The sequence below is a fragment of the Chiloscyllium punctatum genome, chromosome 42 (assembly GCF_047496795.1).
Source record: "Chiloscyllium punctatum isolate Juve2018m chromosome 42, sChiPun1.3, whole genome shotgun sequence".
NCBI classification, from domain to species: domain Eukaryota; kingdom Metazoa; phylum Chordata; class Chondrichthyes; order Orectolobiformes; family Hemiscylliidae; genus Chiloscyllium; species Chiloscyllium punctatum.
This window is the reverse complement of record NC_092780.1, coordinates 31,672,286-31,688,600: the sequence shown is the minus strand read 5'-3', so window position 1 is coordinate 31,688,600 and position 16,315 is coordinate 31,672,286. Positions and strand designations below refer to the sequence as shown.

Here is a 16,315-nt window from a genome sequence, read left to right as displayed (position 1 = left end):
CTTCCTTGAAATAACATATCCTGTTCCTGGCAATTTATAAATCATAATTTATATGTAAACTTTTAACCATAATCCATAAGCACTGTTTTAAAAAAATGCATAACATTGTTTTACCCACAATGGTATGTACATATTTCAATTTTCCCTGCAGTCATCTTACAAATTCTAACAGTAAGGTTTGATTTCATTTATATGTGTTTCGAATAAATCCCATTATAGTACCAGCATACAATGCAGTTCCTGCAGTTTATTAACTTTTATCTGTAAAACCATGAAACAGCTATTAATGGGGACTGTTAGTGGCTAACAATGGGTTGTGTGTAATAACAGACTATGTGATACCAAGGCCTGGTGTATAGGGGTTGGAGTAAGGACATGGGAGATCTCAAGTTCTAAAGCTACATTTTCAGCCCCATGTTTGGCCCGATTGTTTGCCTAAAGCACGCATCAGCCATCTTGCACAAGTTAATTAAGGGAGTAAAACCTTATTTACAATACCTCTGTAAAAGCAAAATACTATGGATGCTGGAAATCTTAAATGAGATACTCAGAAGGTTGGCTGACAGGCTGCTACCTTGTAAACTGATGGTGGTAGGGGTGGGATTACATTCTGACACCTGTAAAATGGTGGATAGGTCGTAATATTGTTGTCAATAGTGTAATAATCACTAAGTGGCTGTCTAGCATCTGTTGAAAGAGAAACAGAGTTATCAGGCAGAGTCCACCTGCACACACACGACATGTGTGCTGGGGAAAAATAAGCACTACTGCTGTCAGGTGGTAGTGTGCAGGAAAATAAAAAATAAATAAACAGGAATGTCAGAAAGAGCAGTAAAAAAAATTAACAGGCAAACCCACTGAGGGGCTGGCTGTGTTCCCATTACTAAGCAATATGTTCGAAAGGGGAAATGGCAGTGATTGGGCAGCCATTTAGTTATTTAGCCTATTGACAGCCATTTTATGAACTACCACCCATTTTTACTGCTGTCACCATGAGCAGTTTGTATGATAACAGCTTCCTAGCCATTCTGGGAATGGGGAGATATCCCTTTATGAAGTTTTTTTTTTATTTCAAAAATATACTTTATTCATAAAATGATTTGATGGTCTGTACATTTGGTCATGCCATACATATGTCCACATTTACAAACACAGATTCGAATTTATCATTGTCATATACAGGTCTGTGCATTTTTCAATCTTATACATATATTTGGCTGAGGCATCAGCAGAGCCCAAAAAACGTCCACATGGGTCCCCTGTTCTTCTTTAGGCAGGCCGATCTTACACAGTGGTCTTTTCCATGGCCCAAAGAGCAACTCCGTAGTGGCAACACACTCTCATTAGCTCCATTACTATTGCAGAAAGGGTTCAGTCATCCACTTCTTGGGTCTGCTGACTCTTCGAGGCACTTCAATATGGAGATGCCCTCTCTCTCTCAGCCCAATCAGTGACCACCTTTATCCATGGCCCTACACAGGAGCCAACCATTTAATTTGACCAGCAGGTTGGAGAGCAGGTCGCCATCTCCAATGAGTGGGCAGTCTTGGTTCTGAACTGGCCGTCACAGGTTTAGAAAAGTGTCATCACAGTTCACCAGCATAGACTCATTCAGTCCCAATTTTACTGCCAATTATATGCTGGTGAAATTTCAGCCAACATTTCAGATTTATGACCTTCTATTATAATCCCTATCATCCAGTCATCAAGTCATTACTATTTACAACTAACTAAATTTGTAGTCAAACTCCCAAGTTGTGGATTTAGAAAAATATATGTATTTCCAATTGACCTGTTCAGAGATGTTACTAAGCATTTCTGGAGCAGACGAGACGTGAATCTAGGTCTCTTGACTCAGCGATAGGTGCACTACCACTGCAGCACAAGACCCCTCCCCCACCTAAGTTATAGATACATTTTTTTTGTCAATAACCAGAAGTGCTATCTCACACAATTAAGCAACTTTACTACCACAAAAATCACCATGTCTTTTTTTCCATTTTAAATACTAACCACCACCAATTACACATCCATACAGCCAATTCAAAGTTTCCATGCAAAGCCCCATTAAGGTAATGCAAAGTTTGAAAAGTGAGGCAACGTTAGCAGGGGAAAGGGGCCAACTCAAAATAGAGTTGGAGAGGAAAATAAGAGCACTGTATCCAACTGAAATTACTTCACAGGGGCCAGTAGTCATCACCGAGTCACCTTTTATTTACACAAGAACAGTCCTTGACTATAGTACTGTCTCACTCAGAGTCAGGTACCAGAGTGTCAGTATCTCTGACACTCCCTTTTTTTAATCAATCAATCAATCAATCAATCAGCCAGGGCTCCCTGATTGGACCATATTAAACAGGGAACCCATTTTCTATGAGGTCCAACTTTGTTACAGTCATGACACTCATCTCTCTCTAAAGGCAGTGAGAGCGTAGATGGATACCACATGCTTTCTCTTCAAAAGGTATTGAGGTATAAACATAACTGTGAAAGAGAGGCAGTAAGCATTGGTGACCCCCACCCCTCCACAGCCCACTGCCTGAAGCTGTTTAAAGCAAGATGTGGATATTTTGGGCACTTTTGTAATGTGCCCTAATTAACAGAGCTAATACCTGCCACTCAATTCACCCAATGACTACTTAATTGTGCTGAAACACCAATGCTACTCAGAAGTTGTCCTCGATTCAAAGATTATTGTTCAAAAGACATCAGAAACTCATGCTTAGAAAAATCTTATAAAGTAATACGTCCGCACAAGTGTAACACTTAGCCTATTCAATTTGAATTATTCCAGGCCTTTTCTATTAAAAAGTTGTTTAGAAAGGTGCCATTCCTTCAAGTGTTTGGAAACAAAGATTTGATGGCATAAGAGAAACAGGAGAAAGGAGTTATTCATCCTTTAATATTGAATGAAACAACATCAATCTGTTAACAATCACATTCATACTTAGGCTCAGTTCCCACCTCAAACGACAAATCGATGAAATCACAGAGTCCATTTAAAGTAAGTTTAATAAATCTTCTCAATGTAATCAGCTTCTAATGAGATGCAGCATTCAACCGTGAGTATCTTATTTTGTGCATAATCATGCAACCACATCATTCAGACTGTCGTGTCTCTTTTGAACATGCTGTAAATGCTGAAACTTTAGCTAAATCTGGCAGGTTCTCGGCATCAGCAGTTTACCATTTATGCTATGTTAAAGAACAAGAGTTACTGTGTAACAGCAATGCTTCTTTCTTGAGGTGGAACCGATCAACTTGATAATAAAGTTATGGGATTATTTCAAACTACATACTAGACATTTATTTGGAATCAAATAACCGTAACAATTCAACTCACCTTAACTAGGTTAAGTACACTCATGCCCTGAAGGAAAACAAATTCCATAGGAAAGCCTCACTCCTAAAAAATGCATTTATATATCAGATAATGGAACATAATGCAAAATAAAAGCATTTTAAAAAATTGTGGACACTGGAGATCTGAAATAAAAAACAGAAAAACGTTGGAGAAGTTCAGTGGGCCTGGCAGTATCAGTGGAAAAAGGGTCAGAGTTAATGACTCTTCCTCGGAACTTGATATAATGCACAGAATATAATGTACTCTGGATGAGCAACAAATACCTTTTAGGTTTTGTAGATCAAAAGTAGAGACACTTAGGGTGTAGGTTTGCTCACTGAGCTGTAGGTTTGATATCCAGACGTTTCATTACCTGGCTAGGTAACATCATCAGTGGCAACCTCCAAGTCCACAAAACTTGCAGTAGAGACACTATTGAACAAATCAGTTGAATACTAAAGCTTTCAGCAGCCACCTCACAGCATGAAACGGATACTTTTTGTTTCTATAAACTAATATTTTTATTGTTTTCCTGAATTGAAAGAATTGGCAGAAACCATGACCCTGGCATCAATACATTCACTTAATGCCATTGTCAAAACATAGAACATTACAGCGCAGTACAGGCCCTTCGATCCTCAATGGTTTCACATGTTGGTGCAACAATCTGAAGCCCATCTAACCTACACTATTCCATTGACATCCATATTTATCAAATGACCATTTAAATGTCCTTAATGTTGGTGAATCCACTACTGCTGCAGGCAAGGCATTCCACGCCCTTACTGCTCTGAGTAAAGAATCTACCTCTGACATCTGTCCTATATCTATTCCTGATGAAGGGCTTATGGCGAAAATGTTGATTCTCCTGATCTTCGGATGCTGCCTGAACTGCTGTGCTTTTCCAGCACCTCACTCTTGACTCTATATCGATCATGCCTCAATTTAAAGCTATGACCCCTTATGTTAGCCATCACCATCTGAGGAAAAAGGCTTTTGCTGTCCACCCTTAATTCTCCGATCATCTTGTATACCTGTATTAAGTTACCTCTTAATCTTCTTCTAACAAAAACAGCCTCAAGTCCCTCAGCATTTCCTCATAAGATCTTCCCTCCATACCAGGCAGCATCCTGGTAAGTCTCCTCTGAACCTTTTCCAGTGTTTCCACATCTTTCCTATAATGCGATGACCAGGACCGTATGCAATACTCCAAGTGCAGCCGCACCGAAGTTTTGTACCGCTGCAACATGCCTTCATGGCTCAGAAACTCAATCCCTCTCAAAAACTCAATAAAAACTAACACACCATATGCCTTCTTAACAACCCTATCAACCTGGGTGGCAACTTTTAGGGATCTATGCACATGGACACAGATCTCTCTGCTCATCCACACTACCAAGAATCTTACCATTAGCCCACTACATATTCCTGTTGCTCCTTCCAAAGTGAATCACCTCATACTTTTCCACATTAAACACCATTTACCACCTCTTAGCCCAGCTCTGCACCTTATCTATGTCCCTATGTAACGTGCAACATCCTAGCCACAACTCCAACCTTAGGGTAATGTGTAAATTTACTAACTCATCCTTTTATGCCCTCCTCCAAGTGATTTATAAAAATGACAAACAATAGTGGGCTCAAAACAGATCCTGATGGTACACCACTAATAACTAAACTCCAGTATTAACACTGCCCATCAACCATCATCCTCTGCCTTATATATAGCCAATTTCTGATCCAAACCACGAAATCACTCTCAACCCCATATCTTCATATTTTCTGCAATACCTATTGTGGGGAACCTTATCAAACGCTTTACTGAAATCTATATACACCATATCAACTGCTTTACCCTCACCCATGTGTTTGGTCACCTTCTCAAAGAACTCAGTAAGGTTTGTGAGGCACAACCTACCCTTCACAAAACAGTGTTGACTATCCCTAATCAAATTATTACTTTCTAGATGATTATAAATTGTAACTCTTAAAATCCTTTCCAAAGGAAAAAGTGAGGACTGCAGATGCTGGAAATTAGAGTGGAGAGTGTGGTGCTGGAAAAGCACAGCAGTTCAGGTAGCATCCAAGGAGCAGGAAAATCAACATTTTGGGCAAAAGCCCTTCATCAGGAATGAGGCTGTGAGTCGAGGGGGTGGTGAGATAGATGGGGGTATGGGGGGGGGGGGCGGGTAAGGTAGCTGAGACAGCCATAGGTAGATGTAGGTGAGGGACGGGGGTAATGGTGATAGGTTGGAGAGGAGGGTGGAGCGGATAGGTGGGAAGGAAGATGGACAGGTAGGACAGGTCATGAGGGTGGTGCAGAGTAGGAATGTTGGAACTGGGATAAGGTGCAGGGAGGGGAAATGAGGAAACTGGTGAAATCCACATTGATGCCATGGGGTTGGAGGGTCCCAAAGCGGAAGATGAGGCGTTCTTCCTACAGGCATCGGGTGGTTAGGGAGTGGCAATGGAGGTGGCCCAGGACCTGCATGTACTTGGCAGAGTGGGAGGGGAAGTTGAAGTGTATGGCCATGGGGCAGTGGGGTTGGATGGTGCAAGTATCCTGGAAATGTTCTCTGATGCGTTCTGAGTAGACGCTCTGTCTCCCCAGTGTAGAGGAGACCACATCGGGAGCAAAGGGTACAGTAAGTGACGTGTCGTCCTTTCCAAAACTTTGCCCACAACAGAGGTAAGGCTCACTGGTCTTTAATTAAAAGGGTTGTCTCTACTCCCTTTCTTGAATAAGAGGACACCATTTGCTATCCTCCAGTCTTCTGACACTATATGTCGTCATTGTCTACAGGAAAGGATCAAAGCCAAAGGCTCGGCAATCTCCTCCCTAAATTCCCCATATAACAAAAGGGCTTCAAATGAACATTAATGTTTCAACTCTTGAACTTTAACATGGTTAGGATCACATCCTGCCATCCAGGAAAAGTTATATATTACTACACAGGCCACACCTTAACATGAAGAAGGGACCAATGCACTGTCAAGTGGGAGACAATAGCTCTAGACAGCAAGACAATTGTGCATTTGGAGATAGTTGAAAGCTCTACTTACTGAGGAGGCAGTACCACCTGTTTCAAACATAGTGACAGTGATTCAGGATATAAACATAACCTCAATTAACGTGCTATGTTATCTTTTATCCCATGTGCTGTTAAATTCTTTATCAGTCTACCATTGGAACCTTGTCAAAGGCCTTACTGATATCCATATTAACAACACCAAGTTCCTCACTCTCAGCTACAGACATAGTCATTGCCTTGAAATATTCAAACAGATTTGTTAGACATGACATCCCTTGATAGAGTCATGCTGACTATCCCTGATTAAACTTTACCTCCCTAAATGGATTAAACCTTAACTCTCCAAATGGAGATTAATTCTCCTTCTGAATATCTCCAGTTGTTTCCCGACCACTGATATGGGACTGAGTAGTCTATAACTTCCTGCTTTATCTCTACCACCCTTGTTGAAAAGTGGAATCACATTGGTTATCCTCCAGTCCTCACTTCTGGAATCATTCTGATGAATCTTTTCCTAAAGTGTGTTGTCACAAGCTGGACACAATGCTCTAACATTGGTATAATTAAAATCAATGATGTTTACAGTGTTGACTCTGTCCAAGCACAACAGGTACTCGAAGTTGACTGAAGTCCCATTCTCCCAGTGTCTGCGTGGGTTTCCTCCGGGTGCTCCGGTTTCCTCCCACAGTCCAAAGATGTGCAGGTCAGGTGAATTGGCCATGCTAAATTGCCCGTAGTGTTAGGTAAGGGGTAAATGTAGGGGTATGGGTGGGTTGCGCTTCAGCGAGTCGGTGTGGACTCGTTGGGCCGAAGGGCCTGTTTCCACACTAAGTAATCTAATCTAATCTAATCTAATCTAGATCATGTGAAATTGATGAAGGAAATCATTTGAGGTTTGAATACACAAATACACACCAGTAAGAAGATAAGGCAGACAATATATTGAACAAAACCTCTATTTGCAGTTACAACTTTGAAGTATTTTTGAAACATGCAGAAAACAGACATTCAAACTTTTTTCTCCAAATACATAGACACGTTTTTTTAAAAAAAAACATCCATCTGTTTCATATAAAACTAGAATAATTTGCATAGATGTTGCAATGACATGTCATATTTACTTAGACAACTGTGTAACACAATTAAACGACAATGCACATTTTCACTGAAACAAAATACTTCTGCAGTTTGGAATGTAGCATGAAGTCTGTTTTTGTTTGTAGGTAACAGCAACATAAAAAGGCACCTGTTTCTGTTCCTTATGGCAACATCATTGTTTTTGTAAAGTGACTCATTGAAATCACATTAGACAGTTTTACCATTTGGCACTCCAATTACTTCATTAAAGATGTGCTGTGTAGCTAAATTAAAAACAATTACATAGAAAGTACACTTATTTTTACACAGTTCAATATTCTTGAAAATATTTAATGTTTTATGTCTTTCCCTTTTAGCTAGAAACTACCCTTTGTAGAATACTGCTTTAATATTGATTCACAATGGTGCTTTCAACCAATCAGAAGCAACCTTTTCACCATGAAGTGAACAATCAGAAGTTGACAATCAGAATACTGCCAATAACTGGAACAAAACCCTACTCTGTACCTAATATTACTTGGGCTCATTAAACTTTCCATTAAAAATATATAATGATGCTTAAACTAAAAACGTTCCTTATCAGCGATTTCTCTATCATTTTGACCTAAAACAAAACACTTAACCAAGTACAAGGTCATATGCAATAGACTGAAACCAACCAAAGGCATTCTTCAAATGTTACAATTTGTTCTCGTATATAAAAAGGTACATTTGGTTCTTTGGGAGTCAGAGTTGACTGTTTTTCGAAATAATATTTGAAGACAGTGGATTTTAATTTGGCAATTCCATTCTTAAAAGTACCCAAGGGGAACATCAAAAATTCCTTACAAGAAATGTAAAATACAAAATAAGCAAAGGATATTTCTCCTAAATGTGTGTCATTAAGAATATACTAGGATAACTTGTATTCCAAATTTGCCCTAGATGATATATATATTCTACACAAACTGTAAACATCTGCTTTTACACAATAAAGCAATCAATACTGGCATTCAGGACACTGCCACTTAGACAATGAGGGTCATAATTAAGATGATCGAACCATTTTACAAGCTTTGGAACACTAACTGAAAAATGCTAAGTCACCAAAGTAAATGTGATGGCTTCTTTTTGGAACAGATTGACAACTTTAGCAAATATTGATGAAGCTCAACAACTGATCATATAATGTTCACTTTGGTTAACCAACTGTGAAAATAAGAAAAAAGCGATATTTGGAAGTCTTCTCTCAAGAAACCTTACTGCCTAACATGCTATGGTAATTGCCTGCTCTTTGCACCTCATCATTCTTCAGAAAAAGCATCTTATTCAGGAACACATCAAAATATTGTAGTTCCTAAGTTCTAAGATACTGTGGTACGAACAATATATTCCAGAAAAATGCTCTTTTACTCAAAATGAATACAATTCAAAAAATTAAAACCGAACATCTTCTGATTGAAGATGAAAAATAAAAAGCTACATTTCAAACAATAAGGATAATTTAGCATCATCAGTCTCTTAAATAGAGAACTTTAGATTTATGAAGTGCCTCTATTAAGTATCAATTTCAAACCTTATCCCATTTGATTTCAACATATTTTTGTGCTACTTGCTTGTCTTCCTTCTCATTATGTAGAGTACTCCATAACTGATTTGGGAATAAGATCATGATTACAAATCAAGTTTTGGACAGTGCGATTCCTTGAATGTACACTGCTATCAATGACACCTCAAATTAAACATTCCTACCGTTATTTTACAGTAACACAAGCCAAAACACTAGACTCAAAAGAGATTCTGCAACTATAACAATCTACATTACAGCAAGGAAAACCTATTGTAATCAGACATAATTTTGACAAAGTGGGAATTATCCAAAGAGACAGCCATTATTCTCAGTGTTGTATAATGTGTCTTATTTGAAGTCAGTATCTGGTCTTGGTAAATCATTATCCTTAAATGTTGTGTGCAAGTATCAATATATAAAAAAAGATATAGAAGTACTATTGACCTGAATATCTAAATAACACCATTTTACACAAAATTCTTCAAATAACCTTTCACTAACTATGCAACACAGGCTGTAACTACAACCGGCCTGTATCTTATGTGTGTTCCTGCCCTTTCTCCAAGGCACTTATATATTGCTGAATAGTTAGAGCTGCATTCAGTTTTCAAAATACCTATGCCCAACTCAACAATACAGTAACTGGAAACAATAGGTACATCAAATCCAAGAATTGCAATTAATTTACTAAAGTCTACCGAACAGAAGCAACCTCCCAGTTAGCAGAGTTCTTCAAAACAAAGCTTAATGTGTCGCAAGTTCCAATGTAGACCTCCATAGATGGAGTCAAAATAAACCAAGCCTGTAGTAGGTAACACTTTGTTTTTCATGAGCTGGATCTCAGATGCTTATTTACCTTAACTGACAGAAATGGATGAACTATTCATTCATAATAAGTTAGCTTCAAGTCCACAAGTAACTGAACTAGTTGAGCAACAAAACAACTATCAAATCCACACGGAAGTTTTACCGTCTCCAGATTTGTTGCTTATGCTGCTCTTATTTGATCCAGACTTTTTCTTGTCGCTGGGATGGTTCGAGGGGTTATTGTGCTCATTATAAGCCTTGAATGCCAGGTCCAGTTGCTCCTGGGCCATTTTCAGCTGTTGCTGCACACTTTCCAAGTTGAACGGGATGTTCTCATCATTACTACCATATTGCTGCTCTTGAGCAATATTTGCCTTATTTTGTTTGCAAGCCATTTTAGCATTTGACAGTTCTGTGTACGGAATCTGATCTGGTTTGACTGCAATGTTGTAACCTGGGGGAGCTGAAGGGGTATTCCACGTGTACGGGTAACTGTAACTTGCCTCCGTCATCGAGTTTTGCTTGCTTCGTAGTATATCCCTGATCATGCCAAATCCCAAATGAATCAACTCCCAAATGTCTATTATTAAACAAAGACAGCTTACTGCGTACATTATTAACAGAAAAATGGTCTTTTCTGTCGGCCTAGATACGAAGCAGTCTACTTTATGAGGGCATGGAGAAGTTTCACACTGATATTTCGCTGCCACCTTAAAGCCATATAAAATATACTGACCCACAAGAAAACTCAACTCAAAGGCAGTCCTGGCGAGCAACTGCATCACATAAATTTTCATTAAACCATCCCTTATTATGAGACGCCTCCCATCATGCTTGGTCGGGTGTTTGTGGTCTTGGTTCTCTTTATCACTGTGCAGTTCTATCTCTGGATATAGAATGGGATCCTCAATGTTGTCATCTTCAGCTTCCTCCAAGGCACGGTGCTGTCTCCACTGCACTGCATACTGGTGTTTCTTTGGCTTACGCTGTCCATGTTCATGATCCTCCGCTGCAGCAATTTTGTGGACAGCATAACCCAGATATATAACAGACGGAGTTGCAATCAGGATTATCTGGAATACCCAGAATCTTACGTGGGATAATGGAGCAAAGGAATCGTAGCAGACATTCTCACAACCTGGCTGTTGGGTATTGCAAACGAACTTGGTCTGTTCGTCATAGTAAATAGATTCTCCTCCGACCACTGTCAGCACAATGCGGAATATAACAAGGCAAGTCAGCCACAATTTGCCAACAAATGTGGAATGGTTATGGATTTCCTCGAGAAGGCGTGTCAGAAAACTCCAGCTCATGTTATTCAATCAGATTCCCAATCAGCTCCTGCAACATAGTAAACAATTTTTATTAAATCACAGAATAAAGCATTGTGTGAACAAGTTTCAAGATAATACTAAATTAACTTTTCATTAAACAATGTTATAGAATCAACAACGTAATTTGAAGAACCTGTAAATGTTTTTGTTTTTATTAATATGTTCACTGGGTATGAGCATCGCTGGTTGGACCAGCAATTAACATCCACGCCTATGGAACAGCCAGTGGTGAGCTGCCTTCTTGAAGCATGTGGTGTAGGTAAGTGTCCATTGGCAGGGGGAGTCTAGTATTTTGATCCAGCAACAGTGAAGGAATAGCAATATATTTCCAAATCAGAACGGAGTGTGCCTTGCAAAGGAATTCCCATTTAGACATTGCCCTTATCCTTTCAAGGTCAGGGCTTTGACCAACTCTTTCCCACCTCGGCCTCATTTTGAGGCTTGAAAATTGTCACGAAACCTCAAATGAGAGGTGGAAGTGATACAGGAAGATCTGCTGGCATAAACGGTCCTGCGTAAGACTCACTGTTGGTGTGGACACAGCTATTATAACTCAACCATGGCAACAGAACACACAATGTTGTCTCAAAGCTTATGACCCCAAAGTTCAACACACAACCCCACACTTTGGGAAGCTCTGTTCTAAGTGGTGGAGGTCCCAGTCTGGAAGGTTTGCAAGTTGAGGAGCTTTGGTGAATTTCTGAAGATCATTTTGTGGACTGCTGCTGAGAATATGTATCAGGCATGAGCAGGCAAAGAAAGGGTTAAGTTTTGAGTTTTGTGAAACAAGAGGTTCAGCTAAGCATGACTCAGATCAGATAAGAACTTGCAGTTAACAATGGGGTGCTGGAGGCAAGGCTAATGGGTTAACTAGGTGGAAAAGCAGTCATTATGTAAAACCATTTAACAATATTGGAAGTATCAGCATGTAAGGTCAGTTAACAAGGTGAAAAGTATTCATTATACGAAGCCAGTTAAGGTTAAGAACATTCATTGCGTAACAGCAGGTGGTTTAATCTTTACCATTGACACTCGCTGATGGTAACGGTCAGCCAATCAATATGTATGTTGCCTTACCTGAATGCTCCTCCCTATAAAATGACTATATAACTCATGAAGAAACTGCTATTCCAGAGAAGACCGTGAATTCATGTCTCTGTACACATGGATGGTCATTTTCTCTCCCTCCAGGACCAGGAGGTAAAAATGAAGGAGGTAAAACTATACTGTGTCTCTGAACGTTTTGCTTCGACTGAAGGGGGCAAATGGGATGACGCTGCCACTGTGCTTTGGCGAAGAAGAGATTGAATGTTTAATCCAGCAGATGGGGGTTCCAATCAAGCAACTACAAGCACATGGCAAAATTGACGGAAATCTTAAATTGCATCTGAAATGTAAAGCAAACACCTGAAAATGAAAGCGGGTCACGTTCGATAAGGCACTTCATCAGAAAGGGTACAGAGAAAGAAAAATGTTTGAGGTGGAACAAGAGAGGAACTATGAGAATCCAACAGAATAAGAAAGAGAGAATGCGAGAGTGAGTGCAAAAGGTTACAGCGAGATAATTTATCAGAAAAAAAAACAGGTTGTTGAAGAAAGACGTAACAGTAAAGCTGAACTGTTGCTGATACTTCAGCGGGATTCTATTTCATACATTGAACATAGAACAGCACAGGCCCTTCTGCCCATGCTGTTGTGCCAAGTACTTATCTTAATCTAAAATCAACCTAACATACATACCCCTCAATTTACTGCAGTCCATGTGCTTCTCCAGCAGTCACTTAAATGTCCCTTGATGTATCTGACTCTACTACCAGCGCTAGTAATGCATTCCACGCACTCTCTACATAAAGAACCTACCTCTGCCATCTCCCCTATACCCTCCTCCAATCACTTTAAAATCATGACCCCTCTGTGACAGCCATTTTTGTCCTGGGGAAAAAGTCTCTGGCTATCTACTCTATCTGTGCCTCTCATTACCTTGTACATCTCCATCCAGTCACCTCTCCACTGTGAAAAGCCCAAGCTCACGCAACCTCTCTTCATAAGACATTCTTTCCAATCCAGGCAGCATCCTGGTAAATCTCCTCTGCAACCTCTCTAAAGCATCGATATCCTTGCTATAATGAGGCAAACAGATTAGGATCAAATATTCTAAGTGTGGTCTAACCAGAGTTTTATAGAGCTACAGCAAAACCTTGCGACTCTTAACCTCAATTCCCCTGTTAACGAAAGCCAAGACAGCACGCGTCTTCCTAACAACCCGATCAACGTGGGTGGCAACTTTGTACATGGATCTATATACATGGACTCCAAGACCCTGCTGTTCCTCCACACTGCCAAGAATCCTGTCTCTAACCTTGTATTCAGCATTCAAGCTCGACCTTCCAAAATGAACCACTTCACATTTATCCAGGTTGAACTCTATCGGCCACTTCTCAGCCCAGCACTGCATCCTGTTAATGTTTTGTTGTAGCGTGCAACAGACCTCAACACTATTTATAACACCAGTGACCTTTGTGTCATCTGCAAACTTACTAAGCCACCCTTCCATTTCTTTATCCAAGTCATTTATAAAAACTACAAAGAGCTGAGGCCCATGAACAGATCCCTGCGGGACATCACTGGTCACCGACTCCAGGTGGAATACTTTCCATCCACTACCACTCGCTGTCTTCTTTCAGCCAGCCAATTCTGTTTCCAGACAGCCAAGTTTCCCTGTATCCCTTACCTCCTAACATTCTGGATGAGCCTACTATGGGGAACCTTATCAAATGTCTTACTGAAATCCATATACACCACATCCACTGCTCGACCTTTGTGAACTTGTCTCATCACATCCTAAAATAACTCAATAAGGCTTATGAGGCGTGACCTGTCCCTCAAAGCCATGCTGACTATCTTTAATCAAACTATGCTTTTTCCAAATAGTCATGCATCCTATCTCTCAGAATCCTTTCCAGTACCTTGCTTACCACAGACTAACTGGTCTGCAATTCCCAGGGATTTCCCTATTCCCTTTCTTGAACAAAGGAACAACATTCTCCTCCCTCCAATCATCCAGTACTATTCCTGTTGAGAGTGAAAATGCAAAGATCATCGCCAGAGGCACAGTAATCTCAGTCCTCACTTGCAATAGTAACCTTGGATATATTTGGTCCGGGCCTGGGGACTTATCTATATTGATGCTTCCCAGAATTTCCAGCACATCCACTTTCTTCATATCAATCTGTTCAAGCCTATTAGCCTGGTACACGGTGTTCTCACTATCAACAAAGTCCCTCTCTCTAAGGAATACTGAAGTAAAAATCTCATTTAAGGCCACCCCTACCTCTTCAGACTCCAGGCACAAGTTCTCTCCACTATTCCTGATCGGCCTTACCCTCTCTCTTATTATTCTCTTATTCTCTTTCTTAGGGATTGCTATTAGAACAAGCGACAATGTATCCAAGAAAGGAGAAGTCAGAAAACAGGAGGAAAGGAAATAGAGGGAACAAAAATTGTCCTCAAAAACTAAGACAATAGATTGTCACTTCATTCAGTGATAATTACAAATCAGATTATGGACTAAAGGACTGCTTTAGGACTTCAGAGCAGTAAATAAACACAGTACTGAGGGAGTGCTCCAATATCAGAACTGCCACCGGGGAGTTTCTCTCAGCAGAATGCAAAGGAGCCCTGGTTCCATTTGACAGGCAGGGGATTATACTGCTGTCCTGGTCAAAACTCAACAGATTTACCTGTTCAATTATCTCATTTGCTGTTTCTGTGGGACAGTAATGCATACAAATTGATTGCTCCAAAAACAATAACTCTTCAGGTGCGAAACATTCTGGAAAGTCCTTAGTATCTGAAAAAGACTGCAGTCTTCTCTTGATAATTCAAAGCCTTTTATATCCCCAAATTAAAATGTAGGTATCAGGGCCCCACAAGATACAGTTCCAAATCAGTGGTCATTTGTATCTCACACTGTTCTAGGACAATTTGGAATTTGAAATGGAAACTACTCTTCTTGTAATATCTGGGCTCTTCATAAGGTGGAGCCATAACACTGCAATGGGACAAAACTATACACACAGGGATGGAAACAGAGAGCAAGGCATGCCTGTAATTTAGCTCATTCATTGACTAATTAATAAATAGTTAAAAATACACTTCACAGCAGAGACAGTCACCGAGAGGAGGCTGACCGAAGGCTTGTATGCTCTAATAGAGGGGAATGTGGAGATCAAGAAGGGATTTCAAAACATAGGATGCAAGGGATTAATGGCATGACCACACTGATTGGGCAAAGAGAAAATGCACAAAAGAATGAAACTATAGCAATGGAGAAACTTAGGAGCTCAACGAGGGAATACCTTTCAGTATTATATGGGGCGCAATTAATATGGGTGACTTGTTGGCTCAGTGGTTAGCACTGCCACCTCACAGTACCAGGGCTTGATTCCACCCTAGGGTGGAGTTTATATACACTCCCTGTGTCTGCATGGGTTTCCTCCGAGTGCTCCGGTTTTCTCCCACAATCTAAAGATATGCAGTTTAGGTGGATTGGCCATGCTAAATTGCCCGTAGTGTTAGGTAAGGGGTAGATGTAGGGGTATGGGTGGGTTGCGCTTCGGCGGGGCGGTGTGGACTTGTTGGGCCGAAGGGCCTGTTTCCACACTGTAAGTAATCTAATCTAATCTAATCTAAATGGGTGGCACGGTGGCACAGTGGTTAGCACTGCTGCCTCACAGCGCCAGAGACCCGGGTTCAATTCCCGTCTCAGGCGACTGACTGTGTGGAGTTTGCACATTCTCCCCGTGTCTGCGTGGGTTTCCTCCTGGTGCTCCGGTTTCCTCCCACAGTCCAAAAATGTGCAGGTTAGATGAATTGGCCATGCTAGATTGTCCGTAGTGCAGGGGAATGGGTCTGGGTGGATGTGCTTCGGCGGGTTGGTGTGGACTTGTTGGGCCAAAGGGCCTGTTTTCACACTGTAAGTAATCTAATCTAAATTGCCCATAGTATCCAGAGATGTGCGGGCTAGATGGATTAGCCATGGGGAATACAGGGTTACGGGGATGGGGTGGGGTGGGTTCTAGGTGGGATGCTCTTCTGAGGATTGTTGTGGATTCAATGGGCCAAATGACAGATAAGGTCTCAGTTTAATGTT

General features: G+C 40.6%; 1 protein-coding gene across 7 annotated transcripts in view; it reads right to left on the bottom strand.

The window, feature by feature from the left end:
* Positions 1-3,839: 3,839 nt before the first annotated feature.
* The window catches only part of LOC140465873 (gap junction gamma-1 protein-like), a 77,765-nt gene continuing 65,289 nt past the window's right edge, over positions 3,840-16,315 (bottom strand). For 6 of the 7 annotated variants that reach the window (XM_072561748.1, XM_072561750.1, XM_072561746.1 and 3 more), the window contains one exon: positions 3,840-11,170. In XM_072561748.1, the coding sequence (XP_072417849.1) occupies positions 9,970-11,142 (1,173 nt within the window). In that variant the 5' untranslated portion in view covers positions 11,143-11,170 and the 3' untranslated portion in view covers positions 3,840-9,969. Of the gene's footprint in view, positions 11,171-12,240; positions 12,521-16,315 lie in introns of those variants that run through there. The other variant, XM_072561749.1, reaches the window with a different exon arrangement.